Below are 19,450 nucleotides of genomic sequence, written 5' to 3'. Positions count from 1 at the left end.
TTTTATTTTTGCATGGGAAACTTTAGGCTGACTTTTTATAGTCTTTTCATAAATCCTGTATTCAAGTGCAGTGCATATGAAGATCTTAGGAAGCCTTGTTGCCAACTTTTTGAAATTACAGGACACATTTCCCTGAGAAGTATTTCTTTTTTGCTTTAACAAACTATATACTACTGCCTTTTACTTAATTGAACATAATATTGTGACTTAATATTATTTCTAAAACCCAAATATTAGCACTTTAGTGTTCAGTTGATTGTGGAATTAAGTATACAATTTTGTTTGAAGGGCTTACTCTGACATTTTATAGAAAGAGCAAAAGAACGAATGAGAAGAGAGGTAGATATACCTTTACTTTAGGAATTAATTTAGTGAATTTTAAAAGTATCCTTGGACATAAAGTTGCTTCTTGTGTATAAATTTGCTTCTTGGACTTTGTTCCAATCTGAACTTCCAAAGCTCTTGTAAATGAGGTGGCCAGGGTAGGGCACAATTGTTGATTAATCATCGCTGAAGAAACTTTTTTAGATTCCTTAATTGGAAGCATCTGCTTTCAAATAATGTCAAACAATATAGGTAGTTTTCTATACGATGGAAGTAGTATGAGTGACTAGTAAAAAAATATCAACCCCAAATAAAGCAGTTAGCTTTTTAAAGGAGTAGCCAGAACTTGTGAAGAAACAAAAAAGAAAGAAATTGCAGAATGGCTGATGCTGTGGATACTGAAAGTTCTATATAAAAAAGCACTGGACCTTGAAGACAATATATTATAAGCCTAAAAGTAAGAAAGACTCTGAGATTATGGTGATTTACAAGTGCATTAAGAGAGTTCATCATCTCGCAGTAATTTGAAAAAGTGGTTGGGAATCACGAAACGTTATTTCTTAGAAAAAATCCAAGGTGACAGGAAGAAAACATGGTTATCATGGGGTCTTAAGCAGCAAATACATTGTTCAATGAGTGATATATATATTTTTCTGCAGAATAAAAATGAAATTTTAAACTAAATGCATTTGATTTATTATATACAGAAAGATCAAGTAGAATTATAGAGTTAAGGCATCGGTTTTTGGAAAAATCACCATTTCTTATTTTTCATACTACCTTTTGCTATCATGTTATAGATATTTATTACCTGTATTCACTTCTAAACTATATTTACTAAATTGATGTTGGTTTTCACTTCAAATATATATGTATGTGCGTGTATATATATATACACACACACACATATACATACATGAATATACGTGTATAGAGACATATACATATATGTGTATACATACATACATTTTTTGGGGGGGCCAAGTGTGATTATAACATTTTAGCTTCAAAATTTTATCTAAGGTCACTCTTTACGTGGTTATGCCCCCATTTGAACTACCTCTCCAGGGACAATAGATAGTACAGATCTTTCCAGGATGAACATAGAAAATTGGGGCTATTTAAAACCAAGACAAACAAGTGACTTGAAGACTTGCTGATTGGATCATAGAATATAAGTCATTTGCCTATCGAGAGTAATCATTCTGAGGTTTCTGAGGCTTATGATGTGTGTATTTCTGAATGATACCCAGATGAGAGACATGGACTCTGAAACCTATCTCCGTATTACATCAAGGAATATTTAATTCAGCTTGTTGGTTTGATTTCTTGATGAAGAAGGGAGAGAAAGAGATATATTTTATGTCTATTTATTGATGGTGGTACATTGTAAGTACTAAATATTTTTTGAATTAATTCATTTATTCAATGCGTTCACCAAATATGTAGTGAGTGCCTACTTGTGTTAGGTGTTCATGGACAAGATAGACATAGTTCCTTGCTTTCTTGGAGCTTATAGTCTCTTGGGGGAAGATAGACATTTAACAAATGTGCCTGAAGATAAATATAAAATTATAAATCATGATAAGGGATTTAAAATGGGAAGGAGTCAGAAGGCCTGTCACAGGAAGTGATATTTAAAGGGAGAACTGAAGAATGAGTTCATTGGGTCAGTAACTCAAAAGATGGGGCAGAGATGGGGTGGGGTTTGTGGTAGAGAAAGGGGTTAGAAGTGCTTCACAGACAGAAAGAGAATCACCAGTGGAAAAGCTTTGAAATATTAAAATTACTTGGTACCTGGGGATTTTAAAGAAATAAAAGGTCAGTATAATACTTATATAATTAATTATCAATCAGTTGCTCTCCTGGTTTTGTTTCCATTGTAATTTTCCCTTGAACGTTTTCCCAACCTGAGAAATAATCCTGTAAGTCAACCTAATTTTAAAGAAAGGAAATGTGATTATGGGACAAATGGCAATGCTCGTCCTTCCTGTAGACACCAAATTTGTCATGTGTTTGTGGTTTTCTGTCATGTCATTGGCTGTGGTCAAAGACTGAGTAAATTGTGGTTTTAAGGGGGAGAGACTGGTGGTTGGCAGTACTGATGGTGAGACCAGGCCTGTGTGTTCTTGTTCCTGACACTGCTACGTGTTTATGTAGATACTGATAAGGCATTTCACACATAGGGAAGATGATTATAGTTTTTAGTGTATTGTCTAATATGCTTCTAAACAACGAAATGGCATGAACACTCAGTTTCAATGCCCAAAATAATAGATTAAAGAAAGTCCAGTTTTTAAGTCACTTGTATGTATTTACTATATATTTATTTTGGAGATTCATAATACAGATTGGAAAATGAAAACTGAGAAATATTTATTTTGGAGAGTCATAATACATATTGGAAAATGAAAACTTCTGAGAAATAATACAGAAGGAAATCTGTTTTATTGAATTTTACTCATTGTTCCCCAAAGACTCTTGACTATGGATCCCTCTGTAGTTTCACCAATGACCATTTTAATGAACAAGTGTTCTTTAGTTCACTTTTTAAGAAAACACTGTGCCATCGTATATACTTTGATGGTTGAGAGGTCTGAATCAGAATCATTGAATTGCTGGCAAAGTTGTTCTTTGACTATTGCATTCAACTATTGCAGCATTTGCTTTTTCTTGATTATTAGTGTTTTCTTCATCAGTTTTTCCATTTTCTAACCATGGTATATTTCCTGTGGTTCTTGAATCTGAAAATGAGGTAATGTGTTAATAATTTTCTTTGTAGATGGATCAGTGATTAAATGAACATATACTTTGAATATTAAAATAAAAAAATTAGATAAAAATTAGATAAATGCTGTTTTTCAATGTATTTTGAAATACATCTTTACTTCCTTCTTATATTTTGTTTTTTTGTTACAAAAATTTTATAAAGTACCTATGTAGAAAATACTAACTTAATAAAAATCACCCTTTGTCATCTTGTATCTATTACGCCTTAAAAATGTCAAGTGGTCTACGACCAGTTCCATGACTTTGGGAATCAGAGTCACCAGTTGAAGAACAGGAGTTTTATGTGAGGTTTTAGGGTGTTATCTTTTGTTTGAGTTGGAGAGAAATTTTATCTTTCTTTATAATAATTGTCTTTTGTATTTCAAGGGCTTTAAAAAGCCTGTAATGTGAGAATGCCTGAGCTGCTGTGTCTAAAGAGAGAGAAAGCAAGATGGTTTACCCTACCTCCTCACTTAAATCTATGTCAAAGAAGGTGGAATACAAAAGATTTGGGATGCATCCAACGCATGTACCCTCCTTTCCTTTGACATAAATGAGGGTTGATCAAGAGGGCATGGTTTAGATTTCATACCTATGGTATATGCATGCCTTTGAGGTACATGCAAGTCCCTGGGTGGTACAAATGGTTAAGGCACTTGGCTGCTAACTGAAAGGCTGAAAGTTTGGGTCCACTCAGAGGTGCTTCAGAAGAAAGGCCTGGCAATCTACTGGTGAAAAATCAGCCACTGAGAACCCTACAGAGCACAGTTCTACCCTGACACACATGGGGTTGCCATGAGTTGGAATTGACTTGATGGCAACTGTTTTTTAGAAGTACATGTGTGCACGCGCGTGTGCGCACACACACACACACACACACACGATCCTTTATCTTCATGGGGATCCCCACAGTAGCAACAAAAGTTCTACATGATTTGAGTATAGGGAGAAACATAATATAACTAATTAGATATTTCAGAGACCTTTTAATATGTTTTCTTCTCTTTAGCAAATTAAAGTATTCTGAATTCACTTTAACAAACAGTCAGGCTAGTGTAAAGAAATATGAGGTAGGATTTTCATGTTCAACAAGTCAGGCTTCTATGTGCAGTAATCATAAAAATGCTTAGTCAAAGAATCATATAACTTTAAGAATACTGTGCTGAGAATTGAGAGACCTGGCTTCTGAACTTTCCCCTGCTGTGGGCAAGTTATCTTGGCCTTTAGGTTTCCTTCACTCTGAAATTAAGATGTTGAATTAATCTCTACCGTTCACTGCAACTCAAAATTCAGTGATTATCTGTTATGAGTAAAATAATAAGACAACTTTGCTTTTTTGCGGGGGTGGGGCAGGGAGGAAAGGTGGACTGTCAAACCATGGCAAATGTTGTTGTCAGTCCTTTAGGGTGTTACCTTTTAGTCCTTTAGTTCTCTGTATTTGCATGTGTGTGCGCCCAAGTATGTGTGCACGTGGCTTAAAGTAACTAAATAGTACAGTACATGTGGAAATGCTTTAGTTAAGTGTTAGTTCTGTGACTGCTGAGAGAATGCTACTTGGTGTGTACTGATGGAAGGTCTGACCAGTGGAAACTGGAGGTGAAAATAAACAATTGTCACTTACTTTTCCATGTATCTAACAGCAGCAGATTGCTTAATGTTCTGGAAATAAACATTTTGAAGATTTCTCTGTCACTCTTTTCACTTAAAGTTGGTAATCACCACAGATGTTTTTCTAAGAAGCTAGGTGGTTAGAATTTCGGCTGTATTACATCCTATGGAAAAACTTAGATGCATTGTCCATAATAACTTCCAAAATTAACTCTGATCTTGGAGTAAACACGTTCTTATATAACATAGTGACTCAAGACAGACACTGAATATTCTGTACTGATACCAATAAATGTAAAAGCCTCTATTTAATATTTGTTTACATGGGGGTATTGAAATGATATGATACTTCACATATTGCCATTTTTGGTAACTATGTTATCATAAGTATAGTTTACATATTTGTCTTTTAGGTTTAAATCTTGACCATTAATATTTAAAGCATTCTTACCTACCAGATTCAATGTCTGTTTTGAATAATACATTTAAAAATCCAGTCTATTTTTAGCTTCCATCATAGAAAATCTAGACCAAGAAGTAAGTACTGAATCTTTTCTAAAAATATACATTAGGCAAGGTGACTGATAATTTTACAGTTGGCTACAAATGCATTGCAAATATATGCTTCTCATGGTCCCCAGCCAAGGGCTCATACTGCCTGTTCCACAGGTAATGCTTTCATAAACATCAGACATCATATTGATTTACCAGCCTATAGCTTCATTAACCTGTCATTGGAAAGGTAGATTTCTGGATTTTCATCTCATGATTATAGTATAAAACTCACAATATCAAGAGTTCTCTTAATTTGAAGTTAGGCAATATTTACTTATCCACTAAATCCATGAGAGTGGGAATCTTCATGTGAGTGGGGAGCTTCATGTATTTCCCTGTTCAGATTTTTGGTTTGTAATCCCCTTTCTCTCCCTCCTCCCCAAATTCCTGACATTCTCACAATATAAACAAAATATTCTGGCATCTTTCTTATGGCAAATTTAGTCACTTTACCTACTGATAAAAATTAAATTTACCCAAACTTCTAAGTACATCTTTAGTACTTTCCCACTTGACTAATTTAGTGACTTCACTATCAACATTTAAGTTTTCTTTACTTTAAATCTTGGTTAGAAAACATACAAGAGGAAAATGGCCAAATTATATTAGCTGTTAAATGCTACTTAAAAACAACAACAAAAGAAGAAAAACAATGCATTGACTCCAGAGATGTTTTTTAATAAGCTATGTGATATCAAAAACCATTTTCAAAAGCAAAATTATTTCTACACATGTTTTGTGGAAAATACTGATGCATTAGCTTAGGAAATGATGTGTATTTAATATACTAGAAGAATAACTGAAATGGAACTGAGAAACTGTAACTTATTAATAAGATATGGGAGATATTACTATGTTGCATGTTCATGAATATATTTACATGGCTTAAAACACAATAAATAATATTTTTTTGTGAATAAAGGATTTTCAATTCCATTTTATGCACTTAAAAGTTTTCCATGCATGAAAAAAATAGTACAGAACACCTAATAGTTTTTTCTTTTTAAAAGCCATTTATTTCTTCTGATCATTGGATATGGGCAGCTCATTCAAGAATATAAAGAAATGTTTTATTTATTTTTGTATAGAGTGCATGGATTTTCATGAACACTATTTTAGGCTGAGGCCCAGTAATAAGTTACCATCATTTTAAGCTGTGGAATATAAGAATTCATTTCAAGTAATATTAGGCATGACACTAATTCGGTTTTAAACTCTAAGCACATTAGCAGTTATGGTACAGTGCACTCTTACTTTCCAAGTCTCTGCAGTAAGCTTGTCATCATTAATGATTTATGTTTTTTTTTCTTTTCCATGCAGACCTTATCACTCATAGTAGTATGACTTAAAACAGTCCAGCCATTAGAATTTTTACTTACATCCATTTAAATATGCATTCCTGATAGCTGAATCCATCCACCAAAAACAATCACAAGGAATGATCTAATTCTAGAAATTACTGAAATAGCAGATGCTCAAATCACTGTGTTCAGTCCATAGGAAGTCAACCTAAGTTTCAGGTTTCCATAAAAACAATAAACCAAAAAAAGAGCTTAGAATCCTTACCTGGTTTATCAAAGTGTCATGAAAATTCTGTTGTCTGACTCATCCCACTTTACAGTCCCAAGACAATTCCTGTGGTGTATTATTATGCATTGAAATTGGATGATTGCTTTCTTAAAACATATTTACACGAACTAAAGTGTAAGTGGGTTTATAATGTACCTAAAATACTAGGTATTATCATTACAGATTTTCCTTGGCTTTACTTTGAGAGCAAAATTAGAAAACGTAAGTTAGAGAGGCTTAGCAATGCTGAATTAAACAGGTGATCAATTGTTCTGGTTTGCCCGGAACTGAGGGGTACTTAGGACTTTTAGTTTTAGAACTAGAACAGTCCAGGCAAATGGGTACAAGTTAGTCACCCTAAAGCAAGATGAAATGGTGTTGGAGTGAAGATAATTTTGGGAAGAGGAACTTTAAAAAAAAATTTGTTCCCTGCTCTTTCAGGATTTTCCAAATTTTCTCCTCTTTCTACCTCCCAAAACCCAAAAGTCCAGCTAATTAACACTGCAAACATTCCAATTTCCCTGGACCCAGGACTAAGACATAGCAGCAACACTTGGAAGTCCTGCAGGAGGCAACAAGGGGCAGTGGTAGGGGCTTGAGCTCTGCGCCAAATGGTCTGGATTTGAATCCAGGCTCCATCATTCATTCGGTGGGTGCTTTTGTGCTACAGTTTTCTCAGCTGTAAATGGAAATCATAATACCCACCTTGTAGGGTTACATGAACAGTGCCTGTCATGCATTTTGAGTTCAAGAAAGTTATTTTTTATTATTGTGATTTTGATTATGATTAGCAACTTTAGAGCAAGTTGGTATATCTGAAAGTAATAGTAACCTTCATATCTAGATTCTTAGGAGTACATGTTACTTTCAGAAATCATCTGCAAGGGGTAGCTTCCATCACCTAAAAAGCTCAGCCCCCTCCCTCGTCCTCAACATATACACATGAAATGGCAGAAGATTTCAAAGTTGGGACTCTTCCAAGGAATGTAGCATCAGTGGAATGAAAAAGTAGAGGATAAAATTATGATAGTTCTTTTGAGGCTAATTATGTTTTTAGTGAAGGATGCTAGATTCTACAGTCTTTACTATTTTTTTAATAGCCAGTATTATAGTAAAGCCAAAAAACATTATTGAATGTTTCATTAAATGAGTCTCAGATTCCATTAAGGAATATGGTAGTAATACTCATTCTCAATCAGAAGGGTTGGGTACAAAATTGAAGAGCATATTCGAGTTCAGTAAGCCACAGTTTGATCTGGCTACTGGCAGAATGTTGCTTCTCTTAAAGCTGTGATGAAGAGAAACTACTAAAAAGCAGGTTGTAGGTTGACTATGGAATTCTAGAGTGGGAACTCAGCTCCTTCAAAATTGCATTGTTTTGTGAGCATCACACCCCATCCCAGATGAGCAGTGGATGAGAGCTCTTCCATGCTGCTCCACTTCATTCCATTGTATTCCATTCCAGATTTGTGGTAGCTACTTCCTAATGAGCAGTGGATGAGAGCTTAGTCCTTGCCGCTCCACTTCACTCCATTCCATTGTATTCCATTCCAGATTTGTGGTAGCTACTTCCTAATGAGCAGAAAGTAGCATTGATCTTGTAATTTTACCAATTAAGATTACTTTGGGACACATAGTAAAGATTTTATGGTAAAATCTGTCTTTGTTGAAATATAATTGCAGGATCTTGATTAATCTAGCAGTTACCAAGTACAGTGCCAAAGATATTTAATATAGGAATCAGGCAAAATTCTCAGATGGAAATCAGGTCCCTCAAGCTCTAAACAATCAGCTAAGAATATCATTGAAAAACTTACTTAAAATATTTATTTTGACTTTAAGGATGAAAGAGAAAATTCTGAATTTTGCATATATAATTATAAAGTAAGGAAATATTTTATATTCTGAATTTTCCATATATAAAGTATTTAAGGAAAAATTAAATTATTTCTTCATAACTAATTATCACTGAATATATCCTATACCTTGGACACCTTTTAAATGGTAAAACAGTTGTAATAGTTTTATACCTTCTCAGCCATTACTATGATTGTTATAACAGATTTCTGACTCTCAGTATTGGATTCATTGTGGAGAATGTATTTTGTTAACACAAGAATTCCATTTAAAATGAAAATGTAATGTGTGTATGTAAAGTGTGTCCTTTAGTTGTGTGTCGATATGCTAGCTTAAATAGTGAAAAACTACACAATTCAGTTTTAAAAACTCTTCTGATCAAAATACCTGAATATTTTAGGTTGAAGTGGTATTTTTTATATTTTGGGAAGAATAGATTCTATTTTCCTTTGTATATGTAGAGAGACTGTCTACAAATTAGAAATAATCTTCTCTATGTGGCTCAAAAACCAAAAAACCAAACCCCCATTGCCATCAAGTTGATTCTGACTCATAGGGAACTTATGGGATAGAGTAGAACTACCCTGTAGGGTTTCCAAGGAGCAGCTGGTAGATTCAAACTGCTGACCTTTTGGTTAGCAGCCATGCTCTTTAACCACTTTGCCACCAGGGCTCCTTTTGCTGCTCAGAGACATTAAAAAAACAGTTGCCATCAAGTCAACTCCAACTCATGGCGACCCCATATGTGGCAAAGTAGAACTGGGCTCCATGGGGTTTTCAGGGGCTGAATTTTTGGAAGTAAATGGCCAGGTCATTCTCCTTAGGTGTCTCTGGGTAGACTCAAACTTCCAACCACTTAACTGTTTACACCATCCAGGAACTCCACTCAGTAGAGATATTAAACCAAAACCAAACAAACCCATTGCTGTTGAGTCAATTCCAGCTCATGGCAACCCTATAGGACAGAGGAGAATTGCCCCATAGGGTTTCCAAGGAGCACCTAGTAGATTCAAACTACCAGCCTTTCGGTTAGCAGCCATAGCTCTTAACCACTACGCCACCAGGGTTTCCTCAGATATTAGGTAACCCTTATTTAAGCCTCAAACTTTAAAATCAAAAGCCTGTTTAGCAATTGTCTAATGATGTCCCCTATACATTGCTTTCTGACGTATTTTTAGACATAAACTCTTGGCCTCGTTGACTCCTGTAATAGATCTATAGGAAAAAGTCATTTAGTTTTAAAAATCTTCCCCATGGAATTAAAGAATTTCCATAAGTTAAGTAATTTGGCCTTCTGCCTGGGAGAAGGAAGTATCACTAAAGCTCTTTCAAAACAGTCCGTTATACAAAGTCACAGTACTTCTGCTTGTCTTAATTAAAACAACAATAATTCAGTGCTATTATTTATTGCTGTCAGTATTTGTAAACTATTCATGTTTTGTTCATTACAGATGAAAATGTCTCGGGAATTATCCACTTTAGATGTTGCATTCCGAAATAAATGTACTTCTCACAATGTCTGTGTCAGAAAGCAGAAAAATTGCCTTCTATCATTTGTACTAAAGTGAGTTAGATCATAATCTGTGTGGAAGAATGTTTAGGACTGTATACTCTTTGTCATTTACACCTCTAATTACAAACAAGTACATTTTAAATGAAAAGCTTGTTAACATACCATTGGCTAGCTGTTTCTTCCTTTTTTTCCTCCTTTTTTTCCCTAAACTCAGACAGAAAAAGTTGTACATTCAAAAGCAAAAGCGAGCAAATTTTTGAGACTGGTATTTGTGTCCTTGGCTGAGTTTAGATTCCAGTGAATAGCTCTGAATTGTAATTCCATTTTAACCTATTTTCTATTTTCTTTGTTTTAGTGTTAAGGGCTGGCCAAATAAAGCATTGAGGATTGTAATATTGGGTGTTCCAAGAATAGTAATTAGGGGGCTAATAAAGATTCTAAAAAAAAGTGGATGAATTGGAGAAGATTTAGGTAAATATTAGGAATTTAGGTAAGGATTAGGTACATATTTGGAGATTTTTAACATGTGTTCCCCACGATGGGAGAATTACCCTTGGACACCAAGTTGCTACCTAATTGTCATCAAATTAGGAAATACTGAGTGAGCAGGGATGGTTGTTGGTACAATTTATTGTAACCCTTTTAGTTTTCGTTTCCTTTTTTCTCCGATGTTTGCGTCAGTTTCTTCCTTACCGTTTAAGTGGAAAGATAGCGTCCTAACAGCTTGGTTGTCAGAGAAGTAATATTTTAATATTTTCAAAGGTGTGGTTCAATTTCAGGATGAACTTTTTGGAGTTCGGTAATGATTTTTTACCCCCAAACTCAGCAAACGGAAGAAGCAAGGTCCTTCAATTAATTTACGCACACTAGCTCAAGTGGGCGGGATAATGGAAAAGCTCAACTGCCTCCTAGGGCCCAAATCCCTTTTAGCCTTTGCTCTAGAACGATTTCATTAATCTTAATTTGGAAGGGGCGCCAAGGGGCTTAACTAGCAGGAATAGGCAGAGTGGCAACGCTCAGGGGAAAAAAATTAGGCACCCTCATCCATCCTCAAAGGCACCTGAATGTACGGGGGGAATCCCTCCCAGGCACGGACTCGCTGTCATCTCATGAGACGCCAAGTTTCTTTTAAGCCTTAGCCACTTGTGTGAGGCGCTCCCCGTGGGAAAGCCGGCGTGGGAGAAGCGAGTGCTCAGCCACACATCTCCGGATCCTTTCTCTGTGAAACTGGCAGTTAAAATACCTCCAGAACTCAGAGCTTTTAGAATGCAGAGTCCGCTCTTCCTTTGTACGTCGCCAGGATCTTAGCCCAGTGTCCTCAAGACTGGCACACTCCGGAGCCGGCTGACGCCTCCTCAGTTTGCTTGGGGTCCTCCCAGCCCTCTCCCTTCCACCTCCCCACCCTCAAAGAGTGCTCCCGCCTCGCTCCGCCGGCACATCCCCCCAGCGTGCCCCAGAGGTTTATCAAGCTCCCCGCACGCACCGCCGGCTTCCTTTGGCGCCCGGCGCTAGTGACCCGAGCAGACCAACCGCTGCGGCGGAGACCCATTCAAGTCCCCTTCTCCCGCTTCCTTGCCACCGCGCCTCCTGGCTCTTCTCCTCGGCGCCGCGGCGCCCACCCGGTTTCAGGTTGGATCTGCTGTTTTGCTCATCCACGCACTCAGCCTCTCAGTAAAGCCAGAGAAGTGGAATCTGCACATTGAAACTCTCGGTGGCTGGAGCCGGTGGACTGGGCATGCTCAGAAGCCAGGGCTGGCTTTGGGCTCAAGTAGGAAGCTTTTGCACTCGGGAGGCAGCGGCGACTTTGGGGAAAGTTGATCGGAGAAGGGAGGAAGCCCCAAGACGCGGAGCAGCGGCAGGAAGGAGCCCCCGGCAGCCCGGAGGAGCATGGGCACCCTGCGGGATTTACAATACGCGCTCCAGGAGAAGATCGAGGAGCTGAGGCAGCGGGATGCTCTCATCGACGAGCTGGAGTTGGAGTTGGATCAGAAGGACGAACTGATCCAGAAGCTGCAGAACGAGCTGGACAAGTACCGCTCGGTGATCCGGCCGGCCACCCAGCAGGCGCAGAAGCAGAGCGCCAGCACCTTGCAGGGTGAGCCGCGCACCAAGCGGCAGGCGATCTCCGCTGAGCCCACAGCCTTCGACATCCAGGATCTCAGCCATGTGACCCTGCCTTTCTACCCTAAGAGCACACAGTAAGCAGGGGTTACGCGCCGGGTCCATGTGGAACCCAGTCGGTGGGGAGCTGCGGGTCTCTGTATTGTCTGTCGGCCCCCGCCCCTCCGCTTGCCATGTCTGTCCTCCTCATCCTCAGAATGTTTCATTTTAACGGGCACTGCTTGCGGGGCTCTGCACGTTTCTCAGACCCAGACTCACTGCACGTATGTTGCCTTCGTGTCTTTGTCAGATCTCAAGGTATTTAAAAAAAAAAATTCCTATATGGCACCTACTGTATAGTTTGAACGCGCCCTAGGTGTGTGTCTGTACGTCCGTCTCTCTCTCTCTCTCTCTCTCTCTGTGTGTGTGTGTGTGTGTGTGTGAGTAGAGGAATAAAAAGCTCCCTCTCACAAATGCCTTGGCAAACCTGTCCATCCGGAAAATCCTAAATGTAGGCTCATCAGACTTGAATTGAAATGCGTCTGATATCACCCTTACTTTCTATGATTTTGTGGCTGTCTCAGATTTCTCTACATGTTGGCGATTCACGCTGGCACCCTTCAAACCTGATGTTCTGTCATCATCAAAGTGTAAAAAATAAGCAAATACGCATATGAAAGGGAAGATTTTTTGATTTCCTGAATTGGATGACATTTACAATCCAGAAATGGAAGCCTAGTCTGTTGATTCTTAAAAGAAAAATGTATTTTTTTCATAAACATCTGAGGACAAATATTGCTTATCTTCCTTAAGGAATTTGTATAATATTACTAATGGAGCGGGTGACTCCATCTCTCAGAAGCGTTGCATGTTTTTCAGGGTCAAACACAGATAAGTGCATTTTACTTAAACGAGGACCCACTGTTTGCCTTAGTCCTGGCTTGTAATGCAACCATTCTGGTATTGTTCTAGCATTTTAGAGAACTAGGTAGTTCTGATGTCAGTGGGCTTCATAACTTGGATGGGAAAATTGAATGAAACTTGTTATACAACACTCAACTCAGAGTGCATATAGAGAGTAAAGCAGCAGGAACATGAAGTTAACATAAAATGAGGGAAAGCACCCAAATGAATGGTATTGTTAATTAACAGATAATGACATAACTGAAAAAAATGATGGATTTTGCTACTCTATTCCTAACTACATCACATTGGCTGCATGACACATGTTAAACCTAATAATACAAGGTCTTTTGTGACTCTTTACTTAATAAATGCAAGTAATTAATATAAAGAGAGGGGGATAAATATTTGAGTGGTTAAGAGCTACGGCTGCTAACCAAAAGGTTGCAGTTCGAATCCACCAGCTGCTCCTTGGAAACCGTATGGGTCAGTTCTACTCTGTCCTGTAGGGTTGCTATGAGTCGGAATCGACTTGACGGCAACAGTGTTTTTTTTTTTTTTTTTCCCTCCGTTTGGATTATTGGATTTTTGAGGGGGTCATGAGTATGTACCCATTACACCTGAAAACTTAGAGTTGTACCCATAAATAGTGGTTCCCATGGAACATTTTCCATTCCTTGTGCATATTCAGTTTAAGGAGAAGTTTGTATTCTGTGAGAGATTGGGGAAGAGACAATAAGGATAAACATTTCTGAGATTCTGACCTGAGCAAGTTGCTGTAACAGTTTAGCAGACTTAGATCTGCCTTGGAAACCTGAGTGATCTGAATCCACTTCAACTTTCTCTGGTAGATTAATTTGCAGTCCTGTCATGCTTGCTTGCTTTAGCTAATGAGGTACATGGGCATCTCTCCTGGGCCAAGTTTTGCATAATGAAAAAAATAACTCAAAGACAGCTCTCTTCATCTTTAAGCTTTCCATAGGCTCTCATTTCAGTATCTGCGGGACTTTTGGAGTAACGCAGAGCAAACTCCACTTTTATAAAAAGATCGTTTTAATAGGTTTTATAATGAAGTGTGATTAAGCCAGCTGATAACTCCAGTTAAACATTTTATCGTAGAAAATAAAAGGGAATCTAGGCAGTGGGGAATGAACTGTAGAATGTGGTTAAGTTTTAGAAGCTTCTTAGCGCTTGACATGTGGAACAACAGATTAAAAAAAAAGTCCATGTTGGACAGTGAAATTAGTGTGGCAAGTAATTCACAACATTTCATTACAATAAACATTTTATCTGCTAAACAATGTTATAAATATCCTTGTTATTTATTTCATAATGCTTATTTTAAAGAAATCAGCTATTAAGATATCACCATGACGGCTTTGGTGATTCTGAAGGATTATATTGAAGAAAATGATAGAATGTCTTCCAAGCTTAAGTAATTTTGGAAAAACATCTGTTCTTTTTTCACACTTATGTGAAGAAAACTAGAATAAAATTGGTTTAAGTGGTAGAGTGTACCTTTCTTAGGGGAAAGAAAAGTATATTGTATGTAAAATGATTATAGCTCATGTTATTTGAATAGTTGTGCAAGATTGCTCCACAAAGAACTAAGAAAACTTGTCAAACTGAGGACCTACCTGTTTGCATTTCAATTTATTTCACTATGAATAATTTGAATATATAGATTTACTGGCAACAAGTGTTTATGTTTTTATATTTCATCTTTAATGAAACTTAAGTTTGGTCATCTTTCTTAAAGTTACACAAGTATTAATTTAAATTCAAGTTAAAATGAAACCATCTAAAAAGCCTAAAATTGGTTTCAAGTTCACAGTCATGTTAATTTTCTATTCTCTTTCTATTAAATGTAAGTAAGTGCCCAGCAAATGTACTGCTTAATATCTAATGTATGCAAATACATTTGTCAAGTTTTTGCCTACTGAGGTTGCGTTCTTAGGATTACAGTAAAAAAATTATGGTTTTTGGTGACTTTTGGACACCTAAAAATAGTGCAAATGTAAATGAACTTATTAAGTCATCCTGATATTTTTGGTCTGAATTTTTCCCACTTAAGCTGGGAATTGGAGTGAAGGCTCTGTCAGATTCCAGCACAGAGCCAGGGCACTCCTGCTGTACCTCTGAGGTTCAGGGCAGTGTTTTGGTTTGTCTCGTTTATAACCTGTATAGAGAATACCTTTAAGCCCTTCTTATGTTGTGGATGTCAAGCAAAGAACTGGTGTAGCCAACTGGCAATCTGTATTCCACTGCTACCAAATAACTATTTGAGAATATAAAGTACTAGACTGTATGTTTTGAAATAAATTGAACAAATAAACTCTTAAAAATGGAAAAAAGAAACAAACCCATCCATTAGAATGAGATCAGATAACCTGTTGGTTATGTACTAGGATGGTTCTTATGGACTATAGTAAGTAATTTTACCTCAAGTCATGTCAGTTTTGAAAATTGCATCTATAATTGGTAACAACGGTCATCCTCTGGTGTTTTGATCTAAACTCTTTACGTGCTGTAAATATTCCCAAATCCTTTCTATTTTGCCATCTCAGGGTTCCATGTCATTTCAGCTAGACTGTATAGTCTTGAGTTCCTATCAAAAGTTGTTGTTTCTGTATTTTGTTAAGCTATTGCTTTTCACCCCAGAGGTAGCTGTATTTCAGAGAACGGTAACATGTTATGTTCCACTTTTTGATTGTGAAGTACTTGGAAGAGCTATGGATAAAAGAAGTATATTTTCTTATTTTTAAGGAGGCATTAATTTTAAAAAGATCAAGACATTAATTTTAAAAAGATAATATATGATCTTTTAAACCTCAACACTTTATACATCTCGATAGAAAATAGAATCTTCCCAAAGACTATACTTTTAAATTCTGTGGAAAGTTGAGAAAATTCTAGAATTCTAGTGTAAAGGTAGATGGTATAAATACTAAAAGATAAGTTTATTCAAAGGCAGTAATTAAATTCCTAATGTGCCTTTTAGTTCAGTACTTTTATGGGATGTCTGCCATGTGCAAGCTATCGTAATGCATTAGAGATGAGTGATACGTAGTTCCTATCATCAAGAGTTAACAAGGAGATAATACTGTACAGATAAATATTCTAGAAATTAGAGTAAGGTAAGTCACAGAGGAGATATATAGAACAATTGACAAAATATAATCAAGCCCATTTAATGTTATCAGAAACTTGTGGAAGTGGATGTGTTGAGAGTAAGTATTTGAAAGATGGCCATGATTTAGGTGAGTTGTGCTGGGGTTTGAGGGGGTGGTATGGGAATGGGGGGAGACATTTTAACCCTTCAGCAAAGAGACAGGACAACAAAGGAAAGCAGAAGCTGCATTTGGGGGATGGCAGCTACTAGTGACTGTAGTGAAGTCCCTGGGTGGTACAAACAGTTAACTCACTCGGCTGCTAACCAAAACGTTGCAGGTTTGAGTTCACCCAGAGGCACCTTGAAAGAAAGACTTGGCAATCTACTCCTGAAAAATCAGCCACTGAAAACCCTATGGTGCAGAGTTTGACTGTAACACACATGGGGTTGCCATGAGTCAGAGTTGACTCAACTGCAACTGGTTTTAGTGGCTATACTAGAAAATGGTAATAGAAATTGAGGAAAAGCAAGTTAAGGCCAGAGAAAATGAGAATCTCAGTTTTTATGATTTTATAAAGTAGATGAGAAGGCATTTCAGCTTCTTAGAATCAAGAATTATTTAACTTTTTTTTTTACACCAAGGACTAATTGTTACTCATAAATAAAGCCCCGAATATCAGAATGCTGGTCCAACCCTTCACTTCTCACCAACATAGTCCTGCTAAAAGTCAGCTATCCTAAAAAGGTATGAGCATTTAATTTAAGCAAGTAGTAGATGATTATAACTCTTAAAGGAACTGAGTTCTACTCTTTAACCAGGTTCCATTTTCCACTCTTTTCAAAATGTTCGCTTTGAAAATAATCTAATTTTATACCAGAGACTAGCACAGCAGATTCCTTGCATACCTAGGCAAACTGGACCTGAAGTTGGGTTTTGAAATCCATCTTTTCTGTTTTTGTGGAGGAGTTAAATTCCAACCTAATGTTATTCTAATAGAGTTTCCAACTTAAGTTTGTTTGTTAATTTGACATGACAGTCTATGCAGTAAAATTGAAGTCGTGAAAGCCTTTACAAAAATACATTAGACCAGGTTGCTAAAACCCTGTTAGGATTTTTAAAGCACAGTCAAGTTGTGTGCCCTTAAAATGGAGCTTATAATGAAAATACTGACAGACCCTTAAATAGAGTAGCATTAGAGATTGCCTGAGACTATAAATGAAAAGGTTCCTTGCTCTACTGGGCCACGTTTCCAAGCTTCCACTACTTGTGATTTCACTGAAGAGTTGGGTTTGGATTTCCAATAGGAAAGGTTAGATGTAGGCAGACAGTGTTTCTGTTGTTGCTGTTTGCAGGTTATAAGGCATATGGACTTTTTTTTCTGTCTGCCTAGCAATGGAGGGTCTCCATGGTATCCTAGCAACCAGATTCGAACACCAGGCTGCTGCTCTTTCTGCCATCCCTCCCATAGGTGCTGCTGCCCATCCCAGGGAAGTGGGCCTGTTGCTAGCATTCCAGCCCCTCTGACTTGAACCTTCTGAGCTCAGAGAATGCAAGACAATGCGATAAATAAGCACATGCTGAAAGCAGCATTTACCAGTATGCTCAGCAGCTTATTATGCAGTCACATCTGTGGCATTTTGAATCCTAATCTGAATTGTTGAGCTGGCGCTGTTTGCCACCCCTTCCTAACAGCCCTTCCCTACTTCCTCACACCCAGCCTTCTGACATCAGTTCTGCTTTCCTCTCACCATCTTCTGTAATGATTGCATTTCTCAGCATCACCTTAGAATTTATTTTCTGAGAAGTTAAATATGTGCAGCCTGTTTGAAGTCCCTAAGTATAATTTTGTTTTTAAGAGTGGAGAAATGCTCTCCCTCCAAAAACTGTCTTGTAAATATAAAACAATAGCCGAAAAACTCTAGCTCCACAAAACAGATGTTTAACCAAAGGTAGGATTAATAGTACACTCTCAGAAGTGTCTTGTTTCTCAGTGGCTTTTATAATCATAGTTATTAATATGAAAAGAGCAGAAGAGTGGGAAGAAGATATGTGCGTCATGGGGACAGGAAAGGGCAAAAAAGATAAGTATTGTTAAAGCTGTGCCATATTTGCAAGCAAGTTGGAAAGGAGTGATGGGCTTTGTGGGTGACTAAATAGTCAAAGGGTCTGGAACAGAGTTTGCAAGTGAGTCAGAAGTTTGTAGATGGAGACAGCTATAGAGAGGAGACACTGAAATTGGAGAATATGGAAGGCTTGCCTCTTCTGGGAGCCATACCAGGATTTCGGCAGAAAACCATTAAGATGTTTCCCTTCTGACCAGTGCTTGTTCTGAATATATTGCATTGTCCCTTAGAAACATCTCTTAATCGGCCATCAGCGAAGGCTTGGTGGCTTTTGTGCAGTCCACGAGGCAGAGGAAAGGAACAAGGAAAGCAAGCTGGGACAGCACCATTTCTGAATTAACAGGTTAGAATGGCACTGCCTATCATAATGGCTAACATATATTCACTGCTTATTCTATGTCAGGCACTGCTCGGAGTGCTTTACATAGATTGTCTCTTAATACTTCCAACAACTCTGAGGAAGATTTCAAATCATCCTAATTTCACTGCACTGAGGCACAAGACACTGGGGTTCAGAGAGGCTAAGCAACTTGCCCAAGGTCATGCACTTAATAAAAGCTTGAGCCTGAATTTGATCTCCAGAGCCTGTCCCCTTAGCCAGTAGGCTCTCCTGCCTTCCAAAGAGGTGTGAGAGTTAGGCAATTGCAGGAAAACATAATGAATAAGCATATAGGTTATTCTCAGGGGAGTATCTGTTCACTAGTAATTGAATAGGAAACAGAAGTACTTTGGGAGAAGTGGAAGAAATAACTGGGATAGAGATTCCCAAACTCTACTGCCCATTAGAATCACCTGGGGAGCTTAAAAAAAAAAAAATCCAATGCCCAGGTTTTACCCCAAATCAATTAATCCGAATGCTTGGGGGTGGAAGCTAGGCACCAGTATTTTTTTGGAGATACCCCAAGTATCTCCAATGCACAGCAAAGTTTGGGAACCACTGTGATAAGAGGCCAGGGTGTGCGTGTGTGTGCGCGTGCGTGTGTGATATTAAATGGTTGAGTGGCTCTATTGGCTAA

The 19,450-nt window shown here is 37.7% G+C and overlaps 1 protein-coding gene across 2 annotated transcripts in view; it reads left to right on the top strand.

Moving 5' to 3' along the window:
• The first annotated feature begins 11,895 nt into the window (after positions 1 to 11,895).
• LOC111822172 (cGMP-dependent protein kinase 1-like) overlaps positions 11,896 to 19,450 on the top strand; it is a 464,706-nt gene continuing 457,151 nt past the window's right edge. For both annotated transcript variants that reach the window (XM_023739559.1, XM_023739551.1), the window contains exon 1: positions 11,896 to 12,393. In XM_023739559.1, coding sequence (XP_023595327.1) covers positions 12,083 to 12,393 — 311 coding nt within the window. In that variant the 5' untranslated portion in view covers positions 11,896 to 12,082. The remainder of the gene's footprint in view (positions 12,394 to 19,450) is intronic.

The sequence above is a fragment of the Trichechus manatus genome, unplaced genomic scaffold (genome assembly GCF_000243295.1).
Source record: "Trichechus manatus latirostris isolate Lorelei unplaced genomic scaffold, TriManLat1.0 scaffold00007, whole genome shotgun sequence".
Taxonomy (NCBI): Eukaryota; Metazoa; Chordata; class Mammalia; order Sirenia; family Trichechidae; genus Trichechus; species Trichechus manatus.
This window is presented reverse-complemented; position numbering and strand designations above follow the sequence as displayed.